General features: G+C 42.1%; 1 protein-coding gene across 1 annotated transcript in view; it reads left to right on the top strand.

Annotated features, from left to right (window-relative positions):
- The window catches only part of LOC115025736 (collagen alpha-1(XVIII) chain-like), a 57,626-nt gene that overhangs the window by 33,811 nt on the left and 9,207 nt on the right, over positions 1-14,608 (top strand). Inside the window, exons 3-17 of the mRNA XM_029458188.1 lie at positions 2,124-2,371; positions 2,473-2,643; positions 3,576-3,707; positions 8,314-8,388; positions 9,180-9,272; positions 9,734-9,866; positions 10,490-10,533; positions 10,979-11,158; positions 11,283-11,309; positions 11,492-11,554; positions 12,289-12,369; positions 12,855-12,928; positions 13,440-13,575; positions 14,142-14,195; positions 14,494-14,529. Of these exons, the coding sequence (XP_029314048.1) occupies positions 2,124-2,371; positions 2,473-2,643; positions 3,576-3,707; positions 8,314-8,388; positions 9,180-9,272; positions 9,734-9,866; positions 10,490-10,533; positions 10,979-11,158; positions 11,283-11,309; positions 11,492-11,554; positions 12,289-12,369; positions 12,855-12,928; positions 13,440-13,575; positions 14,142-14,195; positions 14,494-14,529 (1,547 nt within the window). The remainder of the gene's footprint in view (positions 1-2,123; positions 2,372-2,472; positions 2,644-3,575; positions 3,708-8,313; positions 8,389-9,179; positions 9,273-9,733; positions 9,867-10,489; positions 10,534-10,978; positions 11,159-11,282; positions 11,310-11,491; positions 11,555-12,288; positions 12,370-12,854; positions 12,929-13,439; positions 13,576-14,141; positions 14,196-14,493; positions 14,530-14,608) is intronic.

Raw genomic sequence — 14,608 nt, 5'->3', positions numbered from 1 at the left:
GTGTGTGTGTGTGCACTCATGTGTGTGTGCACTCATGTGTGCCTGACAGACAGAAAGAGAGAAGGCGAGTGTGCACTCAGCCGTGCATACAGTAATGAGAAGATGACATGGTTGGGGCATTAGACAGATGGAAGTCCCTTCTCATCCTCTTGGCAGACTTGATGGGGTGTATCTGACATGTTGTCAAACTTCTAAATGTCTGAAGACAGAAGCATTGATGGCCGGGACTCCATGTGGCCCTCGCATGCTCCTCAGATGGTCACGTGTCCGAGTGGTTCTTCATACGGGTCATGATTAGTCGTGTATTTTACCGCTCAGAGCGTATAAACAACACTTTGATTGTGTTTTCCATCATTGTTTTGCCCTATCTTACAATGTTAAGGAACATGAAACTTCCACCACGTGATGGAGATCAGCTCCAAGCTTGAACATCTTCTTCCTCTTCTTCCTCTTCTTCCTCTTCTTCCTCTTCTTCCTCTTCTTCCTCGACCCACGCTGCAGCCTTCCGCCAAGTTCTATGAGAATCGGGCCGATAGCTTTTCCATAATCCTGCCGAGCAGAAAACATAACCTCCTAACTACATGTAATAATAATGTGTGTATATATATATATATATATATATATATATATATATATATATATATACATTAAGGATTACTTAAAAAATATAATATATAAAATGTAATAACTTTCCTAAATACATTTTTTCAGTCTAGTAGGAAATGAAAAAGATGACTTCACGTCCCACACGGTGTCTTCTGTGGAATGCTTTAATTCCTAGGATAACATCTCAGTCCTCTGACCCGCAACTGGATTAACCCCCCGGGGGGCACAGAGATGAGCTGTAGGTCGAGCGTTGCCTCTCTATGGATTGTGTTTCCTGTCACCTTCAAGCATCCGTCAAACACGGCGCACACTTCGTCTGGCAGCTGCATCATTTGTCTGGCCTCAGATACGACCACTGAACCAAGTCGTTTCAATTAGCACAAAGGAAACAATTAAGTTCAGGTAATAACCAACAACTTAAAGGGCTAGGGGAGTATCTGTCCTCAGACCCTCTGTCTTTAGACCCTCTGTCCTCAGACCCTCTGTCCTCAGACCCTCTGTCCTCAGACCCTCTGTCTTTAGACCCTCTGTCCTCAGACCCTCTGTCCTCAGACCCTCTGTCCTCAGACCCTCTGTCTTTAGACCCTCTGTCTTTAGACCCTCTGTCCTCAGACCCTCTGTCTTTAGACCCTCTGTCCTCAGACCCTCTGTCCTCAGACCCTCTGTCCTCAGACCCTCTGTCCTTAGACCCTCTGTCCTCAGACCCTCTGTCCTCAGACCCTCTGTCTTTAGACCCTCTGTCCTTACACCCTCTGTCCTTACACCCTCTGCCCTTAGACCCTCTGTCCTTAGACCCTCTGTCCTTACACCCTCTGTCCTTAGACCCTCTGTCCTTAGACCCTCTGTCCTTAGACCCTCTGTCCTTACACCCTCTGTCCTTAGACCCTCTGTCCTTAGACCCTCTGTCCTCAGACCCTCTGTCCTCAGACCCTCTGTCTTTAGACCCTCTGCCCTTAGACCCTCTGTCCTTAGACCCTCTGTCCTTAGACCCTCTGCCCTTACACCCTCTGTCCTTAGACCCTCTGTCCTTAGACCCTCTGTCCTTAGACCCTCGCATCGCACAAGGAGAAACTTCCTAAAAGAAACCCCATAATTAAAGGGGAAACATGTTAGAAACCTCAGGGAGAGACTGAGGAGGGATCCCTCTCCCAGGACGGACAGACGTGCAATAGATGTCGTGTGTACAGGATAAACAACATAGTACAAATACAACATTTGACCAACAGACGGCTAAAAAGAGATTATTCATATTTCTTTGTTCAGTAAATGAAAGGACTTCTTCACTGAGGAGACGGCTGGCGCTGCGAGACAAACGGGCTTCGTCGTGCATCATTAATGCACTAATTGCTGTGACTGAGATAAAAGAGGCTTTTGGCAGCAACAGACTGAAGCGTGAAACGTTTCCTCCTGACACCATGTTGTCCCCATGTGGCAGCAGTCAGTTCTCCCGTTGTTTGTGTTTGTAAAGGTGTCACTGATGCACTTTGTTGAAGTGTTTTCTTTGCATGTTTGTGCAGAGCGTGGTCCTCAGGGAGCCTTGGACCTGACAGAGTTGATCGGCGTTCCCCTTCCTCCCTCCGTCTCCTTCGTCACGGGTTTCGAGGGTTACCCCGCCTACAGCTTCGGCCCGGACGCCAACGTGGGCCGCCTCACAAAGTCCTTCATCCCCGACCCATTCTACTATGACTTCGCCGTCACGGTCACCGCTAAACCGACCACACGGCGTGGAGGCGTGCTGTTCGCCATCACAGATGCTTACCAAAAGGTAGGCCACGTAAATCATCCTTTCTAGCACCAGCTGTTCTGCTACAGAAACAGAAAGAGAGTAAATAATGATTTTCCACATCTCTTGATCGTGTTTGTAAGATTGTACACTTAGGTGTAGCGTTGTCCGAGGTGGAGGACGGTTCACAGAGAGTCATATTGTACTACACCGACCCAGGAACCAGAGCTGGCACCCAGGAGGCCGCTTCCTTCAAAATGGGAGACCTGACGGGCAGATGGGCGCGGTTTACCCTGACCGTGCAGGGGGCGGAGGTGAGTGTACACATGACATCAATACATCCTGATCAGACTCATTATTTAAGATCTACTGGTTTCTGCAGGAGTGTTCATGTTACACTGCAACGCATGAAACAGCACCATCTGTGTGGACTCTTTTGTTTAGAGGCTCAAGCATTATAATAACAAATACATGTGTCCATCTTTGCAAACGAGTCACAGACTAAATAATCTATTTAACAGCTGTACAGACCGTCACTGTACAGACCGTCACTGTACAGACCGTCACTGTACAGACCGTCACTGTAATGACGGGACAGTGTGTTTTTAATAGTTTTTGCACAACAATGGAGTTCTGTGGCGCAGAGAAATAAGAAGCTCTGGCTGCACATACGATGCTTGTTATTAGGTTCAATTCTACACTTCGATATATCTAGGGGTAATATATATATATATATATATATATATATATATATATATATATATATATATATATATATATATATATATATATCGACTTGTTAAACTGTATCGTTTGTCAATTCATAATTCATTCTTAATTAATAGTTTATATGTAAAGATTTGTGGTTCATTTTGTGTTTCAGATCCCACAAAAAACTTTATTTAAACTCAGATGTGTTGCATATGGCGGTGTGTTCTTCATTCTATGAAATGTGCACAATATATTAAAGTGTCTGTATAACTTTAGAGTATGGCCAGATTCTTGCCAGTCCACAGCTCTAGTGTTTTATGGGATTTGCTGACGATAACAAAAACAGCAGCACTATCGTAATGCAAGTTTTGACGTTAAGTTGACATATAGCTCTTCATCTTCGACACGTGTATTTAATATGTGAGGACGTTGAAATGAAAGATTGAACATGTATCACTCTGAAGAAGCTGAAGGGATAAAGTCTCTTCCACAGATCGTCCTGTGTCTTATCTTCTCAGTGTCTCTTGTGACTCAGGTGCGTCTCTACATGGACTGTGAGGAGTACCACCGTGTGGCCTTCACCAGGAGCCCTCAGCCTCTGACCTTCGAGGCCAGCTCCGGGATCTTCGTAGGGAACGCTGGCGGCTCGGGCCTGGAGAGGTTTGTGGTGAGTCTGCTGCTCTGCGTCTGTGCACGTGATCACATCTTGCAGAAACAAACGTGGCGTTTGGACGGTCGCCTGTGTAACACAATAGTCTGTGTTGGCAGCGTTCTGACAGACGCAGGAGACGAGGAATGAACGGCCGCCGTGTCTTTATGACGGCGTTACAAGCTGTGTGTGATTTGCATTTGTGGAATATAACAGATCTCCCACCTGAGTCTCTCATCTGATGATTTACAATCTGTGAGTGCAGTCGTTTCATTAAAGAGAGTAGGATCAAGCATCAGTGAGGTTATAATCCCATCCCTGTGTGGTCATAATGAGCATGTGTGATAGAGGAGTGCAGAGGAGATCCAGGAGAGAGGAACACGTGACGCTCTGTGTAAATGCTTCAGCACTTTCCTCACAATCTTCTCTGGTTTGCTGTTTTGTAATTGCAACACAAGGCCGTGTGCGTCCCCGTGCAACAAGAGGACGAGGAGGCGGAAACCGTTCAGTGTGAAGGGAATACCTTCCACCTCTGTGCTGCATGAGATTTCATCAGGATGTGAAATCTGAAACGTTTGCAAAACTTTGTGAGAATATAACATTTTGATGAGAGTGAAACACAACGATAGAAAAGGCCTCTTCGTCCTCTTCCTCCTCTGATTTGTTGTTACATTAGTTCATCTGATGCACAAAATACAAGATGCTTCGTTTCCCGGACAGTGGAAAGAAGTTCTTATTGCTTTTTTCTCCTCTCGTTAAGATTGTATTCGAGAGAAGTCCAGCGAGCTGCGGAGAGAGAACCGTTCAGGAATGTTTTGCTCTCACAGGGGAGTCGCTTCTTCTGCAGGAGCAATTTATCAAAAGGATTTCTGGAGCTTTAAAACTCCGACAGCTTGAGTTTCATTTCATGTAAAAAGATTCTGTTGAGCTGAGGAACAAAAGTGACCTCGAGGTGACGGCAGACTTCTTCCTCTTGTTTTGACTGAGGAAGACTTTTATTGACTTCATGGCAGCGTGGCGGGTCGGCAGGGACACCGCACGAACAGCAAAGACAACAGGAAGTAGTTTTTATCATAGTATTATAATTCAATTTAGTATCATTTTAATTGAGATATAATTGTTATTGTTTAATCCCATGAGCTGTTGGTATTCTGTCACAGCTTCGTGGGAACAGAATCTTTTTTGTAGCATGTTTACTAATAATTATATCCAGAAACAACCTCTTTAATTAACAATAAGCAGGCAGGAAACTTCTCCTACTTCCAAAGTGCACGTAGAGAGAAAAGTCTGTTTCACTTTTAGCACAAAGAACGACTTTATTGTTCAGGGTTCAGGCAACACAACTTCTCGGTGAGGTTCAGATAAAAGCTCATGCTTTGGGTTCAAATAGACCCTTTCATGCAAAATCCCATAATACCATGTTTTTATTTATTCTAACCATTTGGCAGTTCCTCCGCGGCGCACCAGACGTGCTCCAAGACAGCTGACCTCTGCAGCCTTTTCTCTCTGCATCTCTTTCACTTCTCCCCTCCCCTCCCCTCCCCTCCCCTCTCAGACGAGGAGGACTCGTAGTGACTGTCTGTTTCCAGCTGTTCAGTGTTTGAACTGGCAGCTCCGTCGGAGATCTTCCATCTCCTCCCAGGGAGAGCAATAACAGCCCCGCAGCAGCAGTAGCTCTCTGCAGCAGCACACTCACCCCGAGCTACACATGCAAACAAACACACAGAAATATCTTCCCCCACACTGACTGATTCACTCGTGTTCAGACTTTCCTCAGCTCAAACACTCCCCATGCTGCTCGTAGGAAAATGTTTGCGTGTGGCTGGCACCTTCTGAACATGTCTTTGTTTTGTGTGTGCAAACCATGTTTTCACTTCTCTGAGTCTCCGGAGCAACTGAATGTGTTTTTAGACTTTAAACGTCGATGGAATAACACCAGCTATAAATGCTGACATGATGCTGCACCTTGCTGTCGTTCCTCCTGAAGTCCTGAGTCAGCAATAAGAGATCAGCTGTAGCATGTGCAGCTTCTGAATAACAATCCTCACACACTAATCTAATCTATGTAATGTGTGTGTGTGTGTGTGTGTGTGTGTGTGTGTGTGTGTGTGTGTGTGTGTGTGTGTGTGTGTGTGTGTGTGTCATAGTTTCTTTACAGCATATTTGAAATCAATTAAAAGTGGAGCTGCAGCAGAGATTGCATTAACACTTCTCTCTCTCACACACACACACACACACACACACACACACACACACACACACACGCGCACACACACGTACTGCTCTCTGTTACTTAGGCAACAACACTTCGACAGCCGTACCTGCTGACACACACATCACTGTGGACACTGACCCGACTGCAGAGAATACACAAACAATCTTCATGCACAAACGATATTAAATATTAATGCATTTAAATAATTGTGTTTGCTAATCAGTAACATATAATATACATATAATAAAGATGTTAAAATATAATGTTAAGGCAGTTTCTCCGAGGATGCACAAGCCAAACTGCGAGTATGTGGAGACTTTCAGCAGCTGGTTTGGAAGCAGTCGTCTGCCTCACTGGCTCAGTTGTGTGTGTGTGTGTGTGTGTGTGTGTGTGTGTGTGTGTGCAAGCGTTTGAGTCTCCAACTGTAAATGTGTCACTCAACACGCCGGCACTGACACTGACAACTGTTTGTATTCAAGTATTTAAAACGTTTTATAAACTGACTCCATGATTGAAAGAAGCGGAAACATTGCGCGGCACATTCTTTGTTTATTGCAGATGTGTTGTTTACTGCACGGACAGATGTTTCTGCTTTGGTTGCTGCCCCACCTCATATCCACCCTTTCTCACTCCTACACCACCTTTAACTTCCACAGGCCGTGCTTCCATCAGAAACAGGTGTTTGTCCTCTGGCTTTAACGCACTGTCAATAAACGTGGCTGAAGCCCTTTAGCGAGTCTTTACTGATCTAAAGGTCCACACACTCCTGCACACACACTCCTGCACACACACTCCTGCACACACACTCCTGCACACACACAACATGCATTCCTCCTTCAGATAAAGTGGAGCTCTTTCTTCATTGGCATTTATCAGATATGTCCACGCTAGCTTCACTTCACTTCACTATATATATACATATACATACATATATATATATATATATAATTATATAACATATATATATACATAATATGTATGTATATATGTATATATATTATATTACATTATATATTATACATATATATGTATATATCTAGGTATGATAGAGATAGAGAGAGGATATGGATATAGATATGGAGAGAGATAAGAGAGAGAGACCGAGAGAGAGGGGATAGAGAGAGGGATAGGAGAGAGAGAGAAGAGGGAGATAGATAGAGACAGAGAGAGAGAGAGATAGAGAGAGAGAGAGAGAGGGAGAGAGAGAGATAGCGAGACAGAGAGAGAGACAGAGAGGAGAGAGAGAGAGATAGATAGGTAGAGAGAGAGATAGGAGCGAGATAGAGAGGATATCTAGGGAGAGATAGAGATTAGAGATATATATTATACAGAGATATTAGATATATATAGTATATAGAGAGATGTAGATAGATAGATATATAGTATAGATATATATGTATATATATATATAGTATAAGAATATATACATATATATATATATATATATATATATATATATATGTATATATATATGTTACTGTGTGTTAGTGTGTGTTACTGTGTGTTACTGTGTGTTAGTGTGTGTTACTGTGTGTTACTGTGTGTTAGTGTGTGTTAGTGTGTGTTAGTGTGTGTTAGTGTGTGTTACTGTGTGTTAGTGTGTGTGTTACTGTGTGTTACTGTGTGTGTGTTACTGTGTGTTAGTGTGTGTTACTGTGTGTGTTACTGTGTGTTAGTGTGTGTTACTGTGTGTGTTACTGTGTGTTAGTGTGTGTTACTGTGTGTGTTACTGTGTGTTAGTGTGTGTGTTACTGTGTGTTAGTGTGTGTGTTACTGTGTGTTACTGTGTGTGTGTTACTGTGTGTTAGTGTGTGTTACTGTGTGTGTTACTGTGTGTTACTGTGTGTTAGTGTGTGTTACTGTGTGTTACTGTGTGTTACTGTGTGTGTTACTGTGTGTTAGTGTGTGTTACTGTGTGTGTTACTGTGTGTTAGTGTGTGTTACTGTGTGTTAGTGTGTGTTACTGTGTGTTACTGTGTGTTAGTGTGTGTTACTGTGTGTTACTGTGTATTAGTGTGTGTTAGTGTGTGTTAGTGTGTGTTACTGTGTGTTAGTGTGTGTTACTGTGTGTTAGTGTGTGTTAGTGTGTGTTACTGTGTGTTACTGTGTATTAGTGTGTGTTAGTGTGTGTTAGTGTGTGTTACTGTGTATTAGTGTGTGTTAGTGTGTGTTAGTGTGTGTTACTGTGTGTGTTAGTGTGTGTTACTGTGTGTTACTGTGTGTTAGTGTGTGCTGGATAATGTGCGGGTAACGAGGGAGGAAGAGGAAGATAAACTCTGCTGATAGACGGAGGCAGTGTTCTGCAGTGTGGGAAATTTTGCCTAATCGTTAATAAAAATGTAATTACACAGAATGAACTAAATTACCACGCAACATGACTCTCCTCTTCCTCCTCTCGTCTTCCTCCAGGGCTCCATCCAGCAGCTGGTGCTGAAGTCAGATCCCACGGCCCCAGATGACCAGTGTGAGGAGGACGATCCTTACGTGAGTGTGCATGAAGACACACACACACACACACACACACACACACACACACACACACACACACACACAGTCTGCAGAAGTGAAGCTCCTGTTGCCTCAGCGTCCGGAACACGGATCTGTTCCTCCCTCTGCTGGTGGAAAAGGAGCACTACAGGGAACTATTTGGACAAAAGCTAATTCAATCAAACTTTATTTATACTGCACCTTTTATACAGTTCATGCAGTTCAACGTGCTTCACAGATGACTGACATTCTGTAAATAACCAAACAAGTGGAGAATATTTAAGGAAAACAGAAGGAAATAAAAACTATATTAATAAAATAACAGAATAAAATTGTACAACTTAAATACAATACAATAAATAGATAATAAATACAATAACATTTTCCAATTTAAATACAATAAAGAGAATAAAATAGTGTAAAAACATTCTATAAATTATTCTTCAAAGCATTAATAACTGATTCAACCCGTCTCATGTCCTGCATGTGTCTCACAGAGACTTCCGTCATAATTAAGGCCCAGCAGTGGAGTGTGTGATATCTTAATACGATGCATCAACATTTGTTTTTCTCAGTCTGATTAATGAAAGTTGAGCTCCATGCAGTGTAATCAGTGTCACGACAGAAACTGTGGGAACCAAACACACTTCTTTTTATTCCACTAGTGTAACCGCATTGTTGGCACGTGTCCTGATTCTGCAGCTTTAAACTCTGTGTCTGTTGAAGAACATTTAATCATTTCTGTCTTTCTCCATCTTTATCTTCTGACTCTTTCATTTTCCCTCCAGGCCTCGGGGTACGGAAGCGGTGACGACGCTTATGAGGACATCGAGGGAGTAGACGAAGTGAAGAAGATTGTGGAGGAGAGAGAGTACACCATGGTGTGTGTGCGCACACACTCTCATACACACCACACTATCCCTCTGTCCTTCCCGTCTTGCTTGGTTGGACTTGGGCCAAAGAAAGCAGCTCTTATCCTCACTGGCCTGGTGCAGACTGGAACATGGGGATATGTGCTGCTGCCTGCCAGCTCTGAGATGCAGGGTTTGGAGTACTACAGTAATTTAACTCAAACAACAGTTTAATGAGAAGATTCTAGTTCCACAAACCTCACTACCTTCCAGGAACGAAAAGATGTCCATGCATGATTCATAGAAAGAAATAATGCAGAAGTAAATGTTTCAGTAAAGCAGCAGCGTGAGCCGGCTGTTTGCATCTCCTACCAACTGTGTGCACAAGCAAGGCTCCGTAAACTTCTCATGTTCTGAATGATTGTGCGATATTTTACACGCTGAATGACTAAAACCAACCCCGAGCTAAAAAAAACAAAATCCCCCTCCAGCCCTTCCCAGAGCTGGACCCCACTCACAGCAGCCCGGTCCAAGCTCCGCCCACGGAGTCGACACGAGGCGATGATGAAGATGAAGACATAGAGGAGACTTCTGGACAGGAGGTGGAGATGACCACAGTAAGAGGTAAAAAAAACACAACAAACTAGTTAGATATGTTTATATATAGTTGTAGTTATTTGGGTATTAAGACCTAGCTAACCCTCTGTCACATGCATTTATTTTACATGTCAGGCGATCAATTATCAATAATATATGAGATATCGTCTTAGATTTTGGTTATTGTCATATTTTAATATGGCATAAGTGTCCTGGTTTTAAAAGGCTTTAACTCTTCTAGCTCTTATTTTATTTCCCTTTACCCACTGAGTCATTATATCAACATCACTGATGATTATTTATCAAACATCTTTTTGTTTTAATGAGTAAAATCACCAATAGTCAATCCTACTGCATCGTCCCAATAAAACATATTGCGATATTTAATGATCTCCACATCGCCAGCCCTACAGAGAAGACATGCACGAGGCTTTCCCTCCTGTGGTGTAATTCCTAACGTAGCCAGCAGGTGGTGCTAGAGGCGCCATAGAGCAGCATTCTCTGTCTCTCTTCTGCCCAACATTAAGTTTTCATATCCTAAAGTCATGTAGGTCATCATTCTGTATGTTCAAATCATCACTTTTAATAAAGTGGCATCTTATTGTTTATTGTAAACTGATTTTGTGCTTCACTTTGTGTCTTTGTTACAGTGAAATCCTTTCAGGCTGAAACTCCAGCCTCCGTATTTAACACTGTAAGTTCATTCATAATTATTTATTTATTTAAGATTGTAATAATACATGTATCTGTAAAGTAAACATACATTAATAAGGAATTGCTTTATCCAGTGTATAATAATTACTATACTGAGACTCAATATTTGCTCCCATTTAAAATTCTGGTAAGAAACTACAAATGTCAATGGTGCATTCACGTGCTCCTTGGAGGGTCGTTCTTCTGACTTCTGTGGAGCTTTAAGTTAAACTGTGAAAACAACACGGACGCCACAAAGATAAATGTTTTGTATGTTATTGCTGAGGGCGTTTAAACAACACGTTGATGTGTTTCCGAGTCATTGTTCTGACTTCACCTGGAACTCGTGTGAAACTGTGAGATTAATACTCGTCTTTCCGATTATTTTGACACCATTGAATGCAGCACAAGTGCCAACGCTGGTTCTTATTCTCTTCACCTCTCAGTCCCTCCAGGTGTCTCCAGGGCAGAAAGGGGAGCCAGGTCCATCCGGCCCCCCAGGAGAACCCGGCCCCCCAGGACACGCCTCAGGAGAGGGGGGGGCAGGGGAGCCGGGCCCCCGGGGGCCACAAGGATCACAAGGACCTTCAGGCGCACCTGGAGTTTCTGGGAAAGATGGACAACCTGTGAGTTTCCTTTATTGCTGTTTATACCATTTATAGCATATTTCATATATGTTTAAATTAAAGGTGTATATATGTTTAGTTATATTGTTATTTTATATATTATTATATTGTGTCTCTTCTCCAGGGAAGCAACGGTGGAACTGGTGTCCCGGTGAGTATAGTCTGTCAGTGTCTCTGAGATCATCAGAGCTGCACTTTATACACGAGCTGATGCTCCTGATCCGTCACATTTAGGGATGTATGTCACTAGATTGGTGTCACACATGAAGTTATAGTCCTCTGATGTGTCATGCAGCATTCAGCACGTCTGTTACTGTCTTTTTTTTATCCCAGGGAGCAACTGGGATTCCAGGATTCCCAGGACTACAAGGAGAGCCTGGTCCCATCGGAGAAAAGGTAAACAATGCTCTTTAAAGGGACAGTTGGGATGTTTTGAAGAGGAGTTGTATTAATCCACAGTCAGTGTGTTATATACAGTAGATGCAGTTCTACATGTCTAAAAACATTAATATCGGTGTGTTCTATATTTAGAATATCTTCCCCACCTTACCTTATTATCTATGCTCTCTTTAAACGGACCAGACTCCATTAAAAAAAACGGCAATTTAACGTTGCAGAATGTCAGGTTTGCTGGTCTACCGCTGCATCGATCGTTCAGTTTGTCTGTGTTATTGTGTTACTGCGGTGTTTTAAAAGGTTAGTTCGGATTTAACAAAGTCATAAAACAACACAAACAAACTCACCGACGAGGCAGCGGGAGACCAGCAACCCGTACGTTCTGCCAGCTAAAACTCTCTGTTTTGTCAGTGGAGTCTGGTGGCTTTGAAAAGAGCACAGATAGATGTAACCTCTTCAGTTATTGATGTTTTTAGGCGTGTAAAATACGTCCACAGCAGGTCATTGTTCAGCTTCCTGCTGGTACTTCCTGTCTGCTTCTCCAAACTGCATCTACAGTAGATAATACACTGACTGTAGACAGTAAAGTATATTGTATTGTACTATAAACTACAAACTATCCCTTTTATACCTCGATACCTCGACTTGAATATGATCCGAATGCAAGTACTTAGAACTGGAAACGACCCGGTGTATGAATCCGTAAACACGTAAACCTCTGCTGTCTCCTTCAGGGGGATCCTGGTGTTGGACTACAAGGTCTTCCGGGCCCACCTGGACCTGCAGGTCGACCAAGCAAGTCTTCCATGTTCTTGGTAGGTTATTGAACGACATTTTGACCTTTTCTTGGTCCTAGTGAAGTCAATGCAGAAGTGCCTTAAACTGGTTTCTAATGGCCAGAAGTCTGATTACTTCCACTTCTTATCTACAGTTTATCCTCAGGCTGAAGTACGGGAATATTGGGCTTTAGTGCAGATCAAAGCTGAATTCCATAATGTTTTTTATTTTCATATAACATTATATCTGTATGTGCATTCATCATGCAGAGCTGCATGTTTCCAGCTGTAACTTTGATGCTTTTTCTGAAGTTGCAGTTCTTGTTACAGTTACTTCCTGTCTGCTACAGTTAAGCTGTTAGTCTGTCCATCATGTTCACTGAGGATTTAATGCACCAGTAACATTTATAAACGTGATTATAAAAATTATTTCTGGCTGGTACGTGCAGCTCTGAGACATTAAACCGTTCAGTTGTAGTGATTAGAGCCGGTCATTAACTTATGGTCACATGTGTGTTCATCAGGAGGGCTCAGGATTTGAAGACTTTGACAGTGATGCAGAGATTATCAGGGTAAGTGTTTTCTATATAAGTATTCAGTAATATATATATATATATATATATATATATATATATATATATATTATATTATATATATAATATATATAATTTAATATATATGTTATATTATTTTATATATATATATATATATATATTATATATTTTATATATATATATATATATATATTATATATATATGTATATGATCACGATATATATATATATGTATATGATATATTCTATATATGTATATGATTAGTATTTATATATATATATATGTATATTATATATTATATATGTATCTGATATTATATATATATATGTATATTATATATTATATATTATATATATATATTATTATTATAATATATATTATATATGATATATTATATTATATATATAATTCTATATACTATATACTATTGCTCTTGATACTTTATATTTATCAGATAGTCGAATGGTTGACACTACAGGACAGTTAATAAACAATAACTATAGAGGTACAAGGAAGCTGCTTTCTAAAACGTTTCCTCGTTGTGTGATCATCAGGGGCCCTCCGGGGTCTCCCGGCATCCCCGGGCAACCGGGGCCCCCAGGATCCCCATCTGAGGAGCTCTTTCCTGGACCACCTGGGGCCCCTGGGAAAGATGGGAAGGAGGGAGAGAGGGGTGAATCTGGACTGCCTGTAAGTTCAACTTTAAGAGCTGCTCCTGCAGCCCACAGACTGACGCTTGTCCTCACAGCAGGTGCATTGCTGACCTAACTTGTGTTTGCAGGTGATTGAGGAGTGGTTTAGTGGCTCTGGTTCTGGCTCTGGTTCTGGTTCAGGGTCTGGTCAGGTATTAATATTGGTCCCATCAGATCTGAGGGACTGAAAGACACTATTTCCCCCAACTTTATTTGAAAACCCATGTTCACCTACTGCTTTGCTGCCGTTGCTTGTTGCATAGATTAATGTGCAGAGATGATTGTGTGTGTGGTGTTGACAGGGAGTGTGTGCATATATTGAGTATATTTCTATGTGCAGAAACTACACACAACATGGTCTGAGCTGCAGCATCTGTTGGGGGAAATGTGTCTTTTGTCTTTAAAGTGTCAGAAGCTTTTACTAACTGTGTGAATGAACTGTTTTAGTGCATAACAGGTTTATTCCCATGCAAACTGTGCAGAGAATGTACACAGTTAAGACCCATTTGGAAAAGATTTGCATGTAATATCTGAAAAGTAAATAATGTGATGTTCCTCTTGCAGGGAGTTGATGGAAAAGACGGGAATCCAGGATCTGCTGGGGACCGAGGAGACAAGGTGACGCTACAGAGTATTAGTTTGCAGCAGTACAATCCGTCATGTTTCTTCTCCTGTGACTTGCACCACGCTGCCTTTTGTATGAGCTCACTCTGATTTCCCTCGAGCAGCTTCTTAGTGCCGATAGCAAAAACAATTGCACATAAACTAAACAACCCGGAGAGTCAAGATGACCCCGTGGACTAATGAAGCTCAGGGGCTCAAAGTCTGTGTTGCAGCAGCTGCTCTGCCTGTTTGAGCAACGCAGGAACTACAATCACTGTTCAGGTTATTTTAATGTTTTCTATGTGTTCACCAGGGAGACGCTGGTGTAAGCGGGAAACCAGGAGCAAAGGTAAAGTGTCAGAGAAGCAGAACCATCTTTATAATATTGTTTTTGTCTATTCTTTGTTTATCCAGCCAACATCCATCTC

This window comes from Cottoperca gobio, chromosome 20 (genome assembly GCF_900634415.1).
Source record: "Cottoperca gobio chromosome 20, fCotGob3.1, whole genome shotgun sequence".
Classification (NCBI taxonomy): domain Eukaryota; kingdom Metazoa; phylum Chordata; class Actinopteri; order Perciformes; family Bovichtidae; genus Cottoperca; species Cottoperca gobio.
This window is presented reverse-complemented; position numbering and strand designations above follow the sequence as displayed.